Source organism: Podarcis tiliguerta, assembly GCF_965153285.1.
Source record: "Podarcis tiliguerta genome assembly, chromosome: 12".
Classification (NCBI taxonomy): domain Eukaryota; kingdom Metazoa; phylum Chordata; class Lepidosauria; order Squamata; family Lacertidae; genus Podarcis; species Podarcis tiliguerta.
This window is the reverse complement of record NC_139545.1, coordinates 30,117,485-30,134,769: the sequence shown is the minus strand read 5'-3', so window position 1 is coordinate 30,134,769 and position 17,285 is coordinate 30,117,485. Positions and strand designations below refer to the sequence as shown.

Genomic DNA, 17,285 nt, shown 5'->3' with positions numbered 1-17,285 from the left:
TGGGAGCAACCCGTGCTTTTGCCCTTCAGTTGAAAAACATTTCTCCTCTGGTGCATTTCTTCCAGTGGGTGTTACTCTCAGGGCCCTACCATGAGGAAAAACATCTGAACTGAAGCAGCAAGTTGTCTGGGTGGCAGAAATTGTCAGGGAGAGTGTGGGTTCATCTTTCATCTCTTCTACCCATTCACTCAAAATAGCTTCTGCCCCATCCCCTGCTTCATATTAATTGGGCAGAAGAAATTGCTTCGTACACCAGGGGCAAATATGGCTGTATCATATCAGATTTTGTAGGCATGGTTCAGACATAACTGTCTCAATCTAATGAACAATGGCTGTGAAGACAATAGGTTTTTTAAAGCCATAGTTTCTCATTAAATCAGACAAGTATGGTTTAACCTCTTGAGTGCAAACGACAACATAAATGGGGAATCTGATCCTGGTTCACACATTATGAAGTGCAAGGAACGAGAGGTGGTGGGGAGCATGTTCCTGATCAAATAAGCTATAATTTTTTAGACCAAGAGAGTTATGTCTGGTCTGTGCCTATGGTGAATGAACATGGTATGATGAAGCTGCCATTGCCCATGATGTTCACAGTAATTTCTTTGTCCAATTTTCAGGTTTTTGTAGTGCTTCAAAAACCTATTTTCCCAAAGAGAACAAGACAGGAAAAAAAATAAGTCTGTGCACCATATGGGCAGCGATGGCTCTATCATGCCACCTTCAACTCTCCAGGAAAGAAGCCTCCAGGTCCTTAATTTATTGTATGTGTTTACTTCAAATGTCTTGTTCTCTAACGTATAAAAGAAACTGGTTGAATTTGGAAAATGCACCAACCCTACCAGAAAACAAGCTAGCATTTAAAAACTGGTGGGTGGGGGCTAGTTTTCAACTTTAAGAACTTTATATATAAATAACCAGCACCTTGAGAATTCTGATTTGGAAATTGTCTAAAGTCTCCACACTTGAGTAATAGATGCCTCTTTGAAAACATGCCATAGTTAGCTTTATTATGTTTGTTATATTTATGTTGAAAAAATATTATATATGCCACTATATTTACAGTTTTCCCATTACAAACATGAATTTCATTTGTTTCTTCAGCAACTCTTAGGCATTGTTGTTCAGTGTAAACTATTTCTTTCATTCTTTAAAGTATTTCTTTATTGCATCTTTTGTTGTAGTCCCCATGATGGCTTGTTTTTACCATGATTAGTAGTGGTAGTTATTACAGCAGATATTTCAGCTTTCTACAGTATTTCTAACTTTTCTGGGAAAGGATGACTTCTGAGAAATGCAAGTGCTTTGTAACTTTGGCGGTTCACATGTGTCATCAAAGTTTCAAAACAAGCCATGGTTTATTGTGAAATCATACTAAACCATAGTTTGTTTATAACAAGGGTTTGTATGCATGGCATACAAACCACACTTATATTTTGATTTGCTTATACTTTTGAATCACTTTCCTTCTTGTGGTGGCATCAAGAATCACCTCGGGAAACAACAATATTGTGAAGTTGCACCACAAAAAATGTTTTCTTTGAGGTTTAATCTGAGCCGTTGATTTGTTTGGAGTTTGGTAGCTGGGGAGGAGGAGTTCCCTTCCGCCAGGTTGGCCAGTGATGCTTTGTAAGCTAGCTATTCCCTGTACTATGCACCCCTCTTGATTCACCTTAGACGTATTTGCTCTGAACACTTTTTCATTAGGCTAGCTCCTCCAAGTGATGAATAATCAGAACCTTTGCATAAGCAGAACAGTGGTGCAGTTAGGCCACTTTAGACTTTGTCTTACATGATACTGTGTATAATTTCCCTTTCTTTAATATGTGGTAAGCCAGGCATCTTGCATTGCGGCCAGGGGGAGGGATGGACGGATGGGGCTTCCTGCTCATTCTTCTGAGTGGGGATTTCTCTCCCTAATAGTATCACTGGTACATTAATAAACAACAACATTTTTTAAAAGCAAAGGCTCGCTAACTGGGATTTTGCCCTTCCTGACCATAGTTTGACATGCAGAAAGTGCATTGCTAGTCTCCTTGTTCAAAATTCTTAGGCTTATTCTCACACAAGATAAGCGAATCTTTTTGTTCAGAGGTAATTTAAAGGAGCGGGGGATATATTCTGTTAGCTTTTCCCCCTTACAGTCTCTGTCATGAAGTACTTACTTTAATATATGTTGAATTGGGTTAATCTGTATATAAATGTGGTTTGAATGCTATCTCTCAGTGGTTTAAAATCAAATTGACATTTAAATTTATTTTTTGCTAAAGTATCAAACCTTATGTTTATTTTCCTAGTTCCTTATGTGATGAAATCAAATTAAAGCAGTTTTGAAAATGCATGGTGAAGTGAAGGCAGCTACTTGTGAAAAAAAAAGTCTCAGTTCAACGTACTTTTCTTACAGTTAGCTGCTGCCATGTAGTTTACTTATATTGTATAATGTAAATGTTCTTTGAACTAAGCCGTGCAGTTTTACTTGAAATGAGAGTCACAGAGATCAATGGGATTTACACCCAAAAACAGCACAGGATTGCAGCCTTTTGACAAAACAAGCACACCACTTCTTATAAAGATGGTTTTTTTCAGAGGTATCGAAGCAGTCTTCAACAAGAAGAACTAGGAAAACTGTTTCATTATTTTCTTCATTCTGGCTTATTTATTTGTCATTCTTTTTTCCTACCCATCCTCTCATAAGGGAGTTCAGGGCAGCTAACAACATAATTAAACAACACAGATAATACAATACAATTAATAATCTAACATCTTCAGAAAAACAGCAGCAGCGAAAATTTCCAGTATAGGTCCTGACACCAATGAAGCCCAGTGGGTTTCCCCAATACTCCTAAGTGTGGTCCAGGTGGTGGACTTGGGCGGGAGTTAAGTATAGTGCCATCACTGAAAACATCCTCTCTTATGTTTCTGCTTTTCTCACCTCTCCAACAGGTGGGATGATGAGCAGGAAGCATCCTAAAGATTGTAAAAACTTAGCACAGACAATAGCTAAGGATGAATTTTAGAACCTAAAAACATTTGAAAGCCTTCAGAGTGCAAATTATGTTAATGCAAATAATTCTTTACAAATTCAAATTGGGAGGGAAAATAAGTCAACGTACAGTAAACAAAGTACCTGGATATGTGAGGGAAATGCTGCAAGCACTTATGTCCTTATCCAGAATCTCATGTGTGCTGTGATACTTATTTATTACATGTCAGGGGCTGCACGCCATCATTACTTCATCATTACCAAATGGTTTATTTCAATTAATTTAGAAGTGTTCAGTCGTACCTTGGATCCCGAAAGCCCTGGAACTCGGCCATTTTGGCTCCCGAACTCTGCAAACCCAGAAGTGATAGTTCCAGTTTGTGAACATTCTTTTGGAACCTGAACGTCTGACAGGGATTCCGCAGCTTCTGATTGGCTGCAGGAGCTTCCTGCAGCCAATCAGAAGCAGCGATTTGGTTTCCAAACATTTTGGAAGTCGAAAAGACTTCCAGAATGGATTCTGTTTGACTTCCAAGGTATGACTGTATCACCACAAAGCATTTGAATTTTTTCCTAAGCCATCTACAAGATTTGGCCTAAACAGTCAAATCTGGATTTGGACACTTGAATCTGTCATAGACTCTATCTAGAGTGTGTCTACGAAGATTCCCTTCCTGTTTGAGTCTCCCTTCAGCATATTCAGTTATGCTTCAACATATTACAGTTCTTGGAAAACTTTTAATGCACAAAGCAGAATTGTTTGCAACATTTTTAGCTGCTATAATAGTCTTAATACAAATACATTTCTGGACTTTGCGTGTTCTGGTTGTGTTGATAACCCTTATTTTATTTTCTATGGATTTGAATTTTATATTGAATATTGAAGAAATGTACCTCTTTCTTATGTAGGTGCGATGAATGCAGGCTCTGCTATCATTTTGGCTGTTTGGACCCTCCCTTGAAAAAGTCTCCGAAACAAACTGGTTATGGGTGGATTTGTCAAGAGTGTGACTCTACATCCTCCAAAGTAAGTTAAAAAGTCTTGTGAAAATGCAGAAGTGAATGTTTAGAAGATGTTTTTCACAACTCATTGCAGGTTTATATGTGAATGAGAAGGGTTTTTTAAAATAATAATAAGGGCTTACTTCAATCTGTTTCTGTTATTCTGTTTTACTATTTCAATAATAGGAAACTGCATAGTTGATTGGTTTGATAAAGAGTAATTCAATATTTTAAAAACTATTTTCTAGTCCAAAATTATTCAGTTTTGTTGTACAGTCATTTAACTGTTGACTATTTTACACTTTTAACATTTAATGATTGTTTACAGGGTATAGTCCAAGGTTAGTATTACTCTGATGTGACAATGAAATCGATGGACCAGTGTAACTTGTCCATTCATTTCAGTGGATTTGCTCTAAGTATGATTTAGTTAGATATCACTCATATGATATCGCTACACCATTTTAAACAGTCTATATTTTATATATTTTAGTTCATAATTAATATGCTTTCTTCTAATTTGTAAAAACATTTAAAGAGACAATGGACATTTAATTGGGAAAACGTGAATATACTTTTGCGGACTCTACTTCAGAACTTCTAATAAGTGTATGCAATTAGATGGCCAGTGTACAATTTATATAAATGGTGATGTTGAAGCTGTCTGTATGCTGAAAGGGAGACTTGACCAGTATATTGTTTAGAAAGATTTATTTACTAAACTTATTTGAATCAGTAACCATAGAAAATCCAGAAGGCAAAAATGTGTTTTTAATTTGCAATTTTCTTCTATAAATTAAAGAATAATTACTGTACTGCAAAGCCAGTTATTAATAAAATCAGTCTTCTTTAAGAAGATACAATTTTGGCATAGAATAATTTAAAGCTCACTGTGGCTTGGACATCTGGACCTTTAAAAAGGCACTTGAAAGCTGTGCTCAGTGTCTGGATGAATTAAAACAGATATACAAATCTAGACAGCCCTTAAAACTGAAACAGTTTTTCTGTAGTATGCATTTAAATTGTCTGTTAGTCACTGAGGACTTCTTGCCAAAAGCATTATATCTTGAAGACACCAGATCTTTGATATGACAAAAGTGTAGATTGTTGCATTGCTTTCAGCGTGGGCCAGTTTAACTACCATTTAAATGAGCACACGGTACCAGAAAAATTGTCTTATGAGGACTCCTTGTGGCTCTGCTTAGTTACATCAGGGTTGTCACTTTAAGGCAACGTTTTAGTCATTTTGAAAAACCTCGTGATCTTCTGTACAATCTGCCTTGCTGAATATCACCTTACTTTAGATGAAAGTTGTTTTGCAAGAGCTTAGGAATTTTTTTAATGAAGCCTTTTAGTACATCTATGCATAGTGTACCTTTAATACCTTTTGGGTGCTTGTGAGTTCTGCAAAGGCTTGTGCTTCCTCCAGAGAATGCTATTACCACAGGCACACTGATATTTCTAGCTGGTTTAAAACCAGGGGAGGAGAGCAGGGGGGAGGAAACACTGGATCTAGCAGGCCAACTCAGTGTATGGGGTTCAGCCCTTTCCTATCGTGCTGCTGATGCATAAGTCTCTGCTTTCCAGCCCCAAATGGCAAAGTGAGAAAGTGAGAGTAACACCATGCAGGAAACCTTCTATTGCCTTTGCCCTTGAACTTCTTTAGATTGCGGTCTTAGCATAAAACTTACGCACATGCACGCACAGGAAGTTGAGTGGCCATATGCATTTTCCCTGAATGACTGAGAAATGAATTGCAAACTACAGTTGCCAACACCTCCACTTTCTTTCCACCTGTAAATCCTATTTTCAGTAAGTGTCATTTAGGTGCTAGAGCAGTGAAATAGCACTGGGTTTTTAGGTTTAGCCAGAGCAACCTTCTCCTTGTCAGCAGAGAAATCAGATTTGGAAAGTATCTTTTCCCAAATGAAGATCAAGAAGGGAAAGTTCAATGTCTTCTCTTTCATCTAAAGCACTAGCCCAGTGATGGCCAGACTTGGCCCTCCAGCTGTTTTGAGACTACAGTTCCTATCATCCCTGACCACTGTTCCTGTTAGCTAGGGATGATGGGAGTTGTAGTCCCAAAACAGCTGGAGAGCCAAGTTTGGCCATCACTGCACTAGCCCAATGTAAAACCTAATGCAAATTAACAAATACTAATAATATATTGTTAGAATACACTCATCTCTGACTTTCTTTTGAATGGAAATGTGTATCATTCAAGAAAAAGTAAGCCAAGACTTAGTTACCAAAGGTTAGGATTCTCTCCTACACAAGTGTATAACTAAAAAGGGTATGCATATTCCTTAGTACAAACTGTAGCCCTGTGTTCATTGTGAAAATATCAGTATCACTGAGCCACTGATTGTTGCTTGTGTCTTGATAAATTAAAAAATGTGATTTTTTAGATAAGGACAGATGCTTTTTATTTAGAGGCGGTAAACGTTGTTAAATGTTTATATTTTTCACCGATATAGATGGCGTACTTTTGTTCATAATATGCCATGCAGCTCTCCTGCAATCTTGTCAAGTTATTTCCCCACCAGCATAACATATTCCCATATTACCCCAGCTGTCAAATAATGACAGTGACTTTGCTTGAGGGCACGAGGGCAGCATCTTTTCTGCTAGTAATAGCGTCACTTTTATGGAATGGGTGATACTTACCACAAAGGTCTGACAAGCTTTCTCATCTCAACAAAGTTGGAGAAAATGTGTTTTAAAAAAGAAAGGAAAAAACCCAGAATATATACATTTCTATAACTTCCCCTCCCTTTCTTTCAAAAAACGAGTACTTGGTTTTTACAGAGCTGCTAACTTTCAGTGTTCTCATGATACTGAGTAGATGATATATTTGCTTCCCTTTTAAGAGCCAGTTCATTTACTTTCTCAAGCATTTGTTGTCAGACGTGTATATAAATGGCAGAGCCGTCTTGGAAATAAGTTCTACTGTGTTCAGTGGAGTTACTCTGAGGTAAGCCAGCCACTTCACAGAAAACTTCTAACACAGTGTTAAGTACTAAAGGAAAGGCTCCACTTGCACATGTATCTGTCAGCAAGCTAGAGTAAGAGAGAATATTCATGTATTTTTGACTATGTTTTAATAATTTGCCGTTAATTCGCCTCTCCAACTAGCTGCCTGTATGTGTAACTATGCGTGGGCATCGTTCAAAAATAATCTGTCACAGCTAAGCAACTTCATGGAGCACTAACTGAAAACCCATTGAAAAATTAAGGCATACAGTTTTTAGGAGGAAAGTAATATTTTGATGGGTCTTGCAGAGAGTACATTATAGATCCTTATCAGAATTGTTGCAGTCCCCATGGCCAAACACCTAGCCCACATTTGGGCTGCTAAAGGGCACTTTGCTCCAGTTATCTCTCTTCTTCCATTGGGCACAAAACTGGGCCCTGCCAGAAGGTGGGAAATTATACTTAAGGGGCTAGAAATATATGACTTTTCAGTCAAAATTAACATTGTTTTTCATTCATATTTGAAATTATAAAGCAAATTATAAAGGGATTTTCTTGCTATTTAGTGCAGTTTACATGCAGCATTGATTGTTTCACTACATTGTTAGAATACATTTAATTGGCCCTCTATTATAAGTGGGTAAAGATTAAATATTTTATGTAGCCTTTGTTCTTAGAATATTTGTGTTAGAAGAAGTTAGGCATTCTTGGTTTTCTGGAATTTGTTCCAGTGTATTTCAAATCTAAGAACTTAACTTGATAGACAACTGTGAGATGTGGAAAGTTTTTAAAAGCACAGGCTGTATTGCACACATTTTAGTTTTAGTCACACTAAATAGTTGATGCTATCCAGAATTGATGCTATCCAGTACAGATTTTATAAAAGAGCTAAAAAATTGAATACTAATAATTGTATGGATTTATATAATTGGACATCAGTAGTTTTTGTATTACTGATTTTATTAAATTCTGTTAGAATAAAGTAGAAACAGAGAGGTGCAAGTTCTTTCTGATCTGTATTGATTATTCAGTTTTCACATTAAAAAAGAAATGGAGATGATGCAGAGGTAGGGAACAGGATGTGTTCACTCCCTACATGTCTTAAGATCCAAGACATGCAAGTTCCGTGGATGGCATAATTGTGTCTTGGCTGTTTGTATGGTGGGCAGATAAGGGAATACTACAGTCACCGCACTTGTTTCCTCTGTCGTCTCTCTGCTGTACAAAGAGCTTTGTGGTGACAGCCAGATGCCTTGGAATTGGTATATGGGTCAGTTTCAATATAATATCCAGCCATAATGTGTTGCACATGGAACTTTTGGTGCTATGGGCCATTCAAACTAGTAATCCTTATTGGCAACATAACACCTTTATAACCAAAACAGCTTTCTTACTGAACTCCTAGCACAGGGATGGGAAACATGTCCTCCAGATGTTGCTGGACTACAACTCCCATCATTCCTGACCATTGACAAAGGACACTTAATATTTAAAAACTTGTATCCCCAGATTACATGATTTCTATGTGTCCAGGATCTATAATAATAATAATAATAATAATAATAATAATAATAAGGCAAAAGTTGTCTCCAGGCGCTGATGTGAGTAGTCCTAGGAATGTAGGGGCTTAGTTTAACCTTGCTTCCACCAAAACAGCCACTTTTTTAAAAAAAACAATGTTCATTAGTTCTAGTCCCAGTGGTTTCTGGTGTTTCTTCATTAATGGGGTACCTCAAAGAAGTCAAAATTTTCGTTTAGTTACTCTATATCTGTTCACTTTGGATCTGACTGAGTAACCAGTGTGCTGTTTGCAAAGCTCTTTCCCCTTAACCTTAAGACTTCAGATATGTAGGTCCTGAAAAGAGTGTCTACTAAAAGGCTGGAGCATCTGAGCAAAATATACAGGGAATAAAGAACACACTTGCCTCATCCCTTGGGATTAACTGGACCCATTTTACTCTGTAGGTGCACAGTTGTAGAATTTTAACAAATTACTGTAGTCCAATTGATAAAGGCATTTGAGAGGACAACTCTTTCTAGCTCACTTAATAAATATGGCTGGCTTGATGATATATCTGAATGAACAGAAGGCCTATAAGACAGCATTGTGTCCAGCTTGGTCTCATATTCCACAGTCAGTTTCAGCTCTGATTCCTAATGAGGGAACATGCGTATTCAAGCCCTTGGACTGCAATAACCTCTAAAATAAGAAAGCAGTCTTGCTGCTTCCAGAGCCAATACAGACATCTCTTTGACAGAAATACTTTGATTCTCCCCTTGCCATATCCTCCTGGAATTGATCATGAAGATGCTCTGTTACCATCTTCATACACGCCAACCTGGCATGTTGTTGTTTGTTTTCAGCAGTTACGCCTATCTTTTATTCTGTGTTTGGTTTTTGGCAAAAAAGAAAAAAGATACACTTCTTTGGTGGACACTACTTTCTCACATCAGCTAATCTTTCTTTTTTGTGAGTAAATAGTAACCTTTGCTATGACATATTAGGATGAAGCATTCATTCTCTTCCTGTTTCTTTCCTGTAGTCTTCCACAGTCTTGGAATCTTGATATTTTGCTCATAGTTAACAAAGTGTCTGCTTACCTTTCTCCCATTGAAACCAATGCAGCTTAAAAGTGCTTAACTGGATCTTGCACTGTGCTTTTCATTTCTACTAACTGCAAAATGCCTTATGTGTTAAATATAGGGTGAAGTGGATGGAATGAAACACAAGTATCAGGTAACTGTTAAAACATGTAAAATCAGATCTCTGTTATGCACTTCAAATGATAGTGGTTGCTGGAAAAGATACATACATTTACTTCAGCATGAATACTTAAAACCAGCTTTTGAAATAATGCTAATGATTTTGCATTATGGTATCATATGTATATAAGAGCACATATCCTTAAGATAATTGTGCATGCAGTACAGTGCATTGCAGAACCAGGAGAGATTACATTGAGTGGAGATGAAGCCAGGTATATCTTTTATTACTGGCACAGTCAGTTATATTTAGCAGTACAAAGAAGCCCACGCCATGAAATGAAAAGGAGCTTGCTTCAAGGAATAAAATAGGAGGAGCTATTGTAGGGCAAGGGTGAGCACACGTCTGTGTCTGCTACACATAAGCAAATCCTGAGATTTGTGGCTGAAGCCCCTTTGCTTGCAAGATGCTGTTGGTCTTTGCAAAGTTTCCTAAACATTTCAGGCAGACTTCCCTCGCCCCCCCACCCCACCCCAAGGCTCATGGGTGATTTACCATACATGTGCATCAAATATGGCTGCATCCTTTTGCTTTGACATACCACCATAAGGAACTGAAATTCATTAGCAGGCTAAGCTTCAGGTTTTCAATCAGATCATAATCCCCTACATCCCAAAGCTGCATGCCTTCATTTCTGTAGAGCATGTGTTACTCGGGGAATTAACTTATGAAAATGCCTTCACTGAGACACATGACCATTTGCACGGCCTTGTTTACCATTAATCATATTTCATCAACTTTACCTGGTGGGGGGAACACTACCTAGGAATTGTGATTCTCCATGCCATGTACTCTCAAGAGTCAGACAAAACCAACCGGAGCCTAGCACCTTGTACCTGGAGGGAGAAATTTGATCACATAGAGTAGACCCAGCTGAAGGACAGTATTGTCCAGCACAGTATTGTCTAGCTATGGGTTTGTGCTAATGAGCAAATGTTTGAAATAGAATAACTGCTAAATTGCCAATCTTCCAAGTGTTCACTCAGCTTTAGTTATGCACTGTCTGACTTGGCCTTAACCTAAGTTCTGTGTAGTAATGATGCTTTGAATGTATACCCACACACACGTTTACCGAGTGCTCTTGTGAAGATCTTCACAAGTAATTTTGACCTAAACACCACTAAGTTTTTGGACCAGGGTCCCTTTCCAGAGACATGGAATGCTAACATTGTAAAAATTCACGTGCAAACTTCTGAGGGTCTGACATCCTACCATGGTGTCAGACTGTATCCAAAGGTCAGTCGTGTCCTTTTCCTCGAAGAAGAGCTGGCAGTTCTAAACTATCATCATAATAGAAATGGATCCTCATATTGGAGAATTCATTTAACCAAAGTCAAACAGCTACTGGAATATCAAAGCGTTCCAAATACATAGTACCATAGTTCCCAGCAGCTCTCTGGTGAAAAATGTCAAAGTTCTGCCTCCTCTCCTCCCCATGTAATGTGATTCTCTGCAGTGTGATGCAGCTGCTTTAAAAGCAAATGAAATCTTAGATGGCATCCAGTGGAAGTAATAGTTCCTGTCTATTCAACTCTGCTTAAGCTGCATCTGGAATATTGTGCCCGGTTCTGGGTGCCGCATGTGAACAAGAGCAGTGACAAACTGATGTGTGTTTCGAGAAGGGCATCCAGGATGGCGATGGGCCTGGCAAGTCCTGGGGGGGGGGGGGAGGAATTGAAAGAGCTGGGTAGAAGATTACAGGTAGTCATGATAATGATTTTTAAATATCTGGAGAGTTGTCATGCAGAAGAAGAAGCAGATCTGTTCTCTGTTGATTCTCAACTTCTGTATATACTTAAAGGCATGTGGGTGGGTGTGTTTGTAACATCTTAGCCTGTGTCTCCTCTAGCAGGAAAAATCGAAGTCCCCCTTGGGCTACTATTTTAATTTTCCACAATGCCCCAGAGAAAGCTAAATCAGAGGTATTAAATCATAGTGGTGGTTTCAAATTGCCTGTTGCTGACTGCAGCATAGCTGCCAACTACAAGATAAGTAGGGACGCAGGTGGTGCTGTGGGTTAAACCACAGAGCCTAGGACTTGCCAATCAGAAGGTCGGCGGTTTGAATCCCCGCAATAGGGTGAGCTCCCGTTGCTTGGTCCCTGCTGCCAACCTAGCAGTTTGAAAGCACCTCAAAGTGCAAGTAGATACCGCTCCGGCGGGAAGGTAAACGGGGTTTCCGTGCGCTGCTCTGGTTCACCAGAAGCGGCTTAATCATGCTGGCCACATGACCCGGAAGCTGTACACTGGCTTGCTCGGCCAGTAAAGTGAGATGAGTGCTGCAACCCCAGAGTCGGTCACAACTGGACCTAATGGTCAGGGGTCCCTTTACCTTTACAAGATAAGTGCTCTGGGACCCGCTGTCGTAAAAGAGGGCCCACAAAAGGGCACTTTTCCAGGATTCCCTAAAATCTGAAGCCATCCTATTTTGCTGGGCATATAGAAAATTTCAAATGGATACAGCTGTTTTGACTGTCAGCAGACACTCATTCCCACTTTGAGCAATGAAGGATCGAGTGCCCTTTGCAGCAAATGCCACCACCTGCATAAATTAGAAACATAGGTGTGGCAGGGAGAGAAAAATGGTGCAGGAAGCCAGGTTTTGTCACAGTGCCTCTAGTTGGAGATCCATTTCTAGATTATTTCTAACCTTATTTAAATTTTCATTTTATTTTATGGCTTCCTTCCCATGTGATATGCACAATATGTGGCCAACAGCCCTCCTTTGCTTTGGTCCCATAGTTAAGGAAGCCAATTTTTCCAGAGCAGCTACACCTTTACAGCCTTTTCATTTATCAAGTTTGATAGCTAAAACATTCACTTAGATTCACTTCTTTAATCTAATTTACTTGCTTGTAAGATTCTTTAGACTACATGCTTTTAAATGAGTGTACTAATAATTAAGGTCTCATGCTGACAATAGAATTATAAGCAAATTTGCCAACAAATTGTAGTTCACCATTACTACTTCCTATTAGCAACCTGTGATTGCAAAGTTTGGTTATTATTTACTTAATTGCAAGAGCCCATATTAACTTTAATAGAATGACTATTGGAAAAATAGATATGGCTCTTTTACATAGAACCTTCCTCATAAACTGTTAAATGGCTACAAAACTTTGTATTTACTATGGAGATCACAAATGGCAATTTCAAATAGAGTTTTCCAGAAAGGAACTATTCCCCCCCCCCCCCAAAAAAAAAAATAGTGGTAGATGAATATATATGCTGCTAAGGTTTTCCAAAAGTTTAGCCCTTGAAAAATCGAGCAATTATCCAACAAGCCTTGGAAGATGATATATTAAAATGTTTCAAAGACCTCATTATAATGAATTTTTTATTTAAAAAATGCAGTTGTGTGCATTTTTTGGACGACATTTTTAAATGTATCAGTGTGGAAATTTGGATGTATTTGTTTTCTTTTTAAAGACATTTAGCATGCACTAGTGATGGTGATTCACTGCCTTTTGTTTGGTATTTAAAACAGCGGCAGGATGATTGAGTGTAAACGAAGGGTCTGGATGGAGATCATCTGTGAGGAATTCCTTGGTGTGGGAGATGAGCCATTATAGTGATATCTCTTGTGACAATCCCAGCAGGAAGAACACTGATCCATGCAGCTATAACCTCTGGCAAGAAGTCTGAAAGTAGCAACAAATTGGATTTGAAAGCAAGATTCTTTTATCATACCATCTCATAATCATTTTTACCATTGGCTGTCGTCTTTGTGTACTACATAGTGCCTAACAGCTATTTCCTATTCCTCTATCATTTTTTACATGAAACTGTTTTTTATCGTACTTAACAGTTTAGTAGGAGATTGCAACAGATAAGACTTCTTTCTTTTTTTCTTCTTTTGGCGATCATTCGTAGGCGAGTAATATTGTCTTCCATGAACAGTGAGTCCGTAAGTGACTGTGGAGGCCAGTTCTGGATCCACACGTCCTTCCACAGTGGGGAGATAGGTTTCCGGGCAGGAGTTGATCATAGTAAGGTTCGCCGAATGTGCCTTCCTCTTAGCTCGTTTCTCCTTTTTGCCCTGAGTTCGTGCCCTGAGTTTTTTGCCCTGAGTCCACAACACCTTGGTATCCACACCACAACATAGTTTACATTAAAAACTTTTGTGTTGAGTTGGTATCTCCTCATTCCAGGGATCAGATTGGTAACTTCTGAAGTCTGCCTACTAATCAGGGCTGTCTTAAGCATATGCAACACTGGGGTGCAAAGATCTGCCTGGTGCCCCCCCCCCCCCCGGTTGTCCTGTCCCAGCCACGCAGGAGTGTGGAGCTGGCTGGCCGCCTCAGCACCTCGCTGGCTCGATCACTCCCGAACTTGCAGCACAGAGCCACCCGCAGCAGAAGAGCCTGCCACAGTGCTTCGGCCGACGGACGGGCTCTTCCCAAGAATCAACTCTCGGGCTCCAGACTCTGCCTGGCACCCCCGAGAGCCCGGTGCCCGGGTGCCCCACACCCCTAGCGCCTATGGGTAAGACAGCCCTGCTACTAATTCAAAATTATTCAAGGGTTGAATACAGAAGGATAAAGAGACACCAATATTTGTAACTCAAGTAGTAATAATAGTCATTTATAGTCTGCTTTTCTGAATGTGCACAGTGAAGCCTGATTATAAAGGTACAGCTGTCTACCAGTTTTTAAAAGCAGGTAACCAATAATATATAATATAACCAACAGATTAAACAAAGCAAAGACATTTCAGTTGTTAACAGCAGATGGTGAATGTTGTATAAAGCTTCAATTCTTATTTGAGAGTGAGGGGAGATTACAATGAATTTTATTTTTATTAAGAAACATTTTCACATAGCACTAAAAATGTAGTTTGACTGTATAAGATTAGGTAGTACTAGAGAAGGTTAAGTGTTGCACTTGAAAATAAAAATAGACTAAATAGCATTTACATCTTCTTTGCAAAAGATAGCAGGGGATTTCTGGATTGTTCCTATTGGTGTGTAGAAGGGAAGAGAACATCAATGACTCTACTTATACCAATCTTCCAGTTAAAAGTTACTTCTTAAAATTGCTTGCACAAATAGTTAACATGTGAATATAATTCTAAGTGCATTATAATTAACTCTCCCTAGAGAGTGCACAATTTTTTGTGATTGTTGTAGCTGACTTTAAAAAATATCTTCTCTAAATCCTGAAGACGCACTTGCATTGTTAAATTCTGGCAGCAATTAAATTTATCTCTAGCTTTTCACTAAACATATCTTTGGTAAAGGATGAAAGTGATTATGTGGTTCAGTGGTTTGAAAACTCCTTTGGGTATGTTTGGAGAGTCTTGCATATTTTGCATCCTCTGCCTTGAAAAGTTTATATGCACCAAATAGCCGCAGAAGCTTTGTCATATTTAGCTACCAGAAGTTACTAGCTGAGCAGCTACTTCCTTAAGATTTAACTTGATTAGCAGATTGAAGTAACAAGTACTTCAGCAAAATGTCTGCAAACGGCATTCATTAAAATATATATAATTCTGCTAAATGCATCTAAAATACTGAGATATGCAAATTTGGCCAGCTTGCATTTTAGTAATTAGGATTGGCACCTCAGGATTCAATAAGTCTGACATGGACTTCAGATGGTAAATATTAGAGGCCTCCTTGATTATGGGTTGCCCAGAAATATATATTAGTCTGCTTTATGTACTGTGCCCTCTGCAAATGTGCAGTACCACAAATGGTGGAAAGGGCATAGAAGTAATGGTTTAACGTAAGCTAATAATAATAATAATAATAATAATAATAATAATAATAGAATCTGCTAAGAGGAAATTTATCTTTTTATAGCCCAAACAGCAGTATCCATACACAAATGAGAAAACCCACATATCTGAAGAAGTACTATAGAAACATTAAAGATGTTTTATGCAGCAAGCAATGTCAAAGCAGAAAAATGTGATGAGAGAAGGTCCATAAAATCACAGGTTAGTAAGGCAAGCAGAAAAAGTAGGAATAAAGAATAAAGCCTTCAGAGTGCAGTAATGGGCATATCACAATAGATGAGAAAAGGTATTGGAACAATGTATAAGGTTATTGCAGATGAGGTCAGGAGTTTCATTTAGAGATTAGGATGATGTGTGTTAGGAAAATTAGAGCACATAGCAGCATGGCACCAAGTTAAAAATGGAAAATAGTAATAGATGGCAGAGACAACTGGCAGAGATGATCTTAGTGATAGAAAAGCGGGGGAAACTGGCAAATGGGAAATCGTAGAATTGTGGGTAGATGAAGATAAGTCATCTCAAGTTTAGTCCTATGTAGCTTAGTCACCCCTAAACATGTTGATGTTTCTTGGTTCTGTATGAAAGGGCAACTACAGCATGGGACCATCTCAAACTCTAGCTTAAGAAGAACTTAAGACATCCCTTTCCCTTTTCTCAGGAAGATTTTAATGTGAATATTCAGTGGGTCAAGTGAGTGGTTGCCTATATTTTCTCCCAATAAGGTTCCATACAAGGGTGCAGAACAATGCACAATGTTGTTGAAGTGTTGCGTTATCCTAGGTCTGGACCACTATCATAGGGCTATTTTTGCAAACACACTTCCGTTTTTTGTCTGGAATACAAAATTCATCCAACAGCTTAAGTGGAAATGTATTTAAGATTGTGCTAATCAGTAGAGAGACACATAATAAAAAAGAAAGGTCTGAGTTCTCAGATTCATTTCATAGATATAACCTACATAGCATGGATACAACTGTGGGCAGAACCCATCTTAAAGCATTTCCAGTGACTTTAGCAGAGTAGCACTCCGCATAATTTTCAGTGCCTGTAATTTACAAAGAGTGAAGAATTTCTGAGCTTTTGAAGCCGCACTAGTTTTGACCTTTCAGTTCCTGTGAGCTCAGCAAAAGGTTGCTGATTAATTTTGCCCCTTAAACTGTGGTAGCTGGGTTCTTCATTCCTTTTTTAATAAACAGGCCCAATTTTAATGCTGCTGACTTAGATGTAATAAAATATTCTTTGTGCTAGGCTTCCACTGTATTAATAAAAGGATCTGTATTAGCAGTTTACAACTAAATGGCATTGGAACATTCAGCTAGCTTGCATTAAATCAATTTTATAGGACGACTGCTTTGTCTTGTCTCGCACCTGGTATTTTTCAACCTTATAGGACAAACCTGTTTCTAAATAAGCATAGAAAGAAGGGTGTAAGTAACACGTTTTGGAAGACCTTTCCACAGAAAGATCATTTACTTCCAATGCTTGTTTTTATTCTTAATACTGTAAATAAGTGTGACAACCAGAGTAATAATAAAGCTGTTACCCGGTGTGGAGAAGAGATCAATTTACAGCAGGGCAGTAGTACTCTTTTCTTCTTAATGAGGCATAGTCAAAATGTGCAACAATAAATTGAGTGACAAGTGCTGGCATGCGAGCAGTGGCTGAAAAGGGTGAACTGAAGTCCTACAGACAGTTGCACAACTTTGGCATATCTGTTTACTATATGGTTGCAATGTCTACTTATACTACGTCATTGCCACATGACAATTTATCATACCTCAGGTGCAGGCCCATACAAAACTCCTTATTTGTGGCTTGAAGAAGC

General features: G+C 38.6%; 1 protein-coding gene across 10 annotated transcripts in view; it reads left to right on the top strand.

Annotated features, from left to right (window-relative positions):
- Window positions 1-17,285, top strand: part of PHF14 (PHD finger protein 14) — a 132,003-nt gene that overhangs the window by 75,013 nt on the left and 39,705 nt on the right. For 5 of the 10 annotated variants that reach the window (XM_083405366.1, XM_083405362.1, XM_083405368.1 and 2 more), the window contains 2 exons: window positions 3,893-4,010; window positions 9,663-9,695. In XM_083405366.1, coding sequence (XP_083261492.1) covers window positions 3,893-4,010; window positions 9,663-9,695 — 151 coding nt within the window. Of the gene's footprint in view, window positions 1-3,892; window positions 4,011-9,662; window positions 9,696-13,208; window positions 13,239-15,524; window positions 15,600-17,285 lie in introns of those variants that run through there. The other 5 variants (XM_083405363.1, XM_083405364.1, XM_083405369.1 and 2 more) reach the window with 3 other exon arrangements.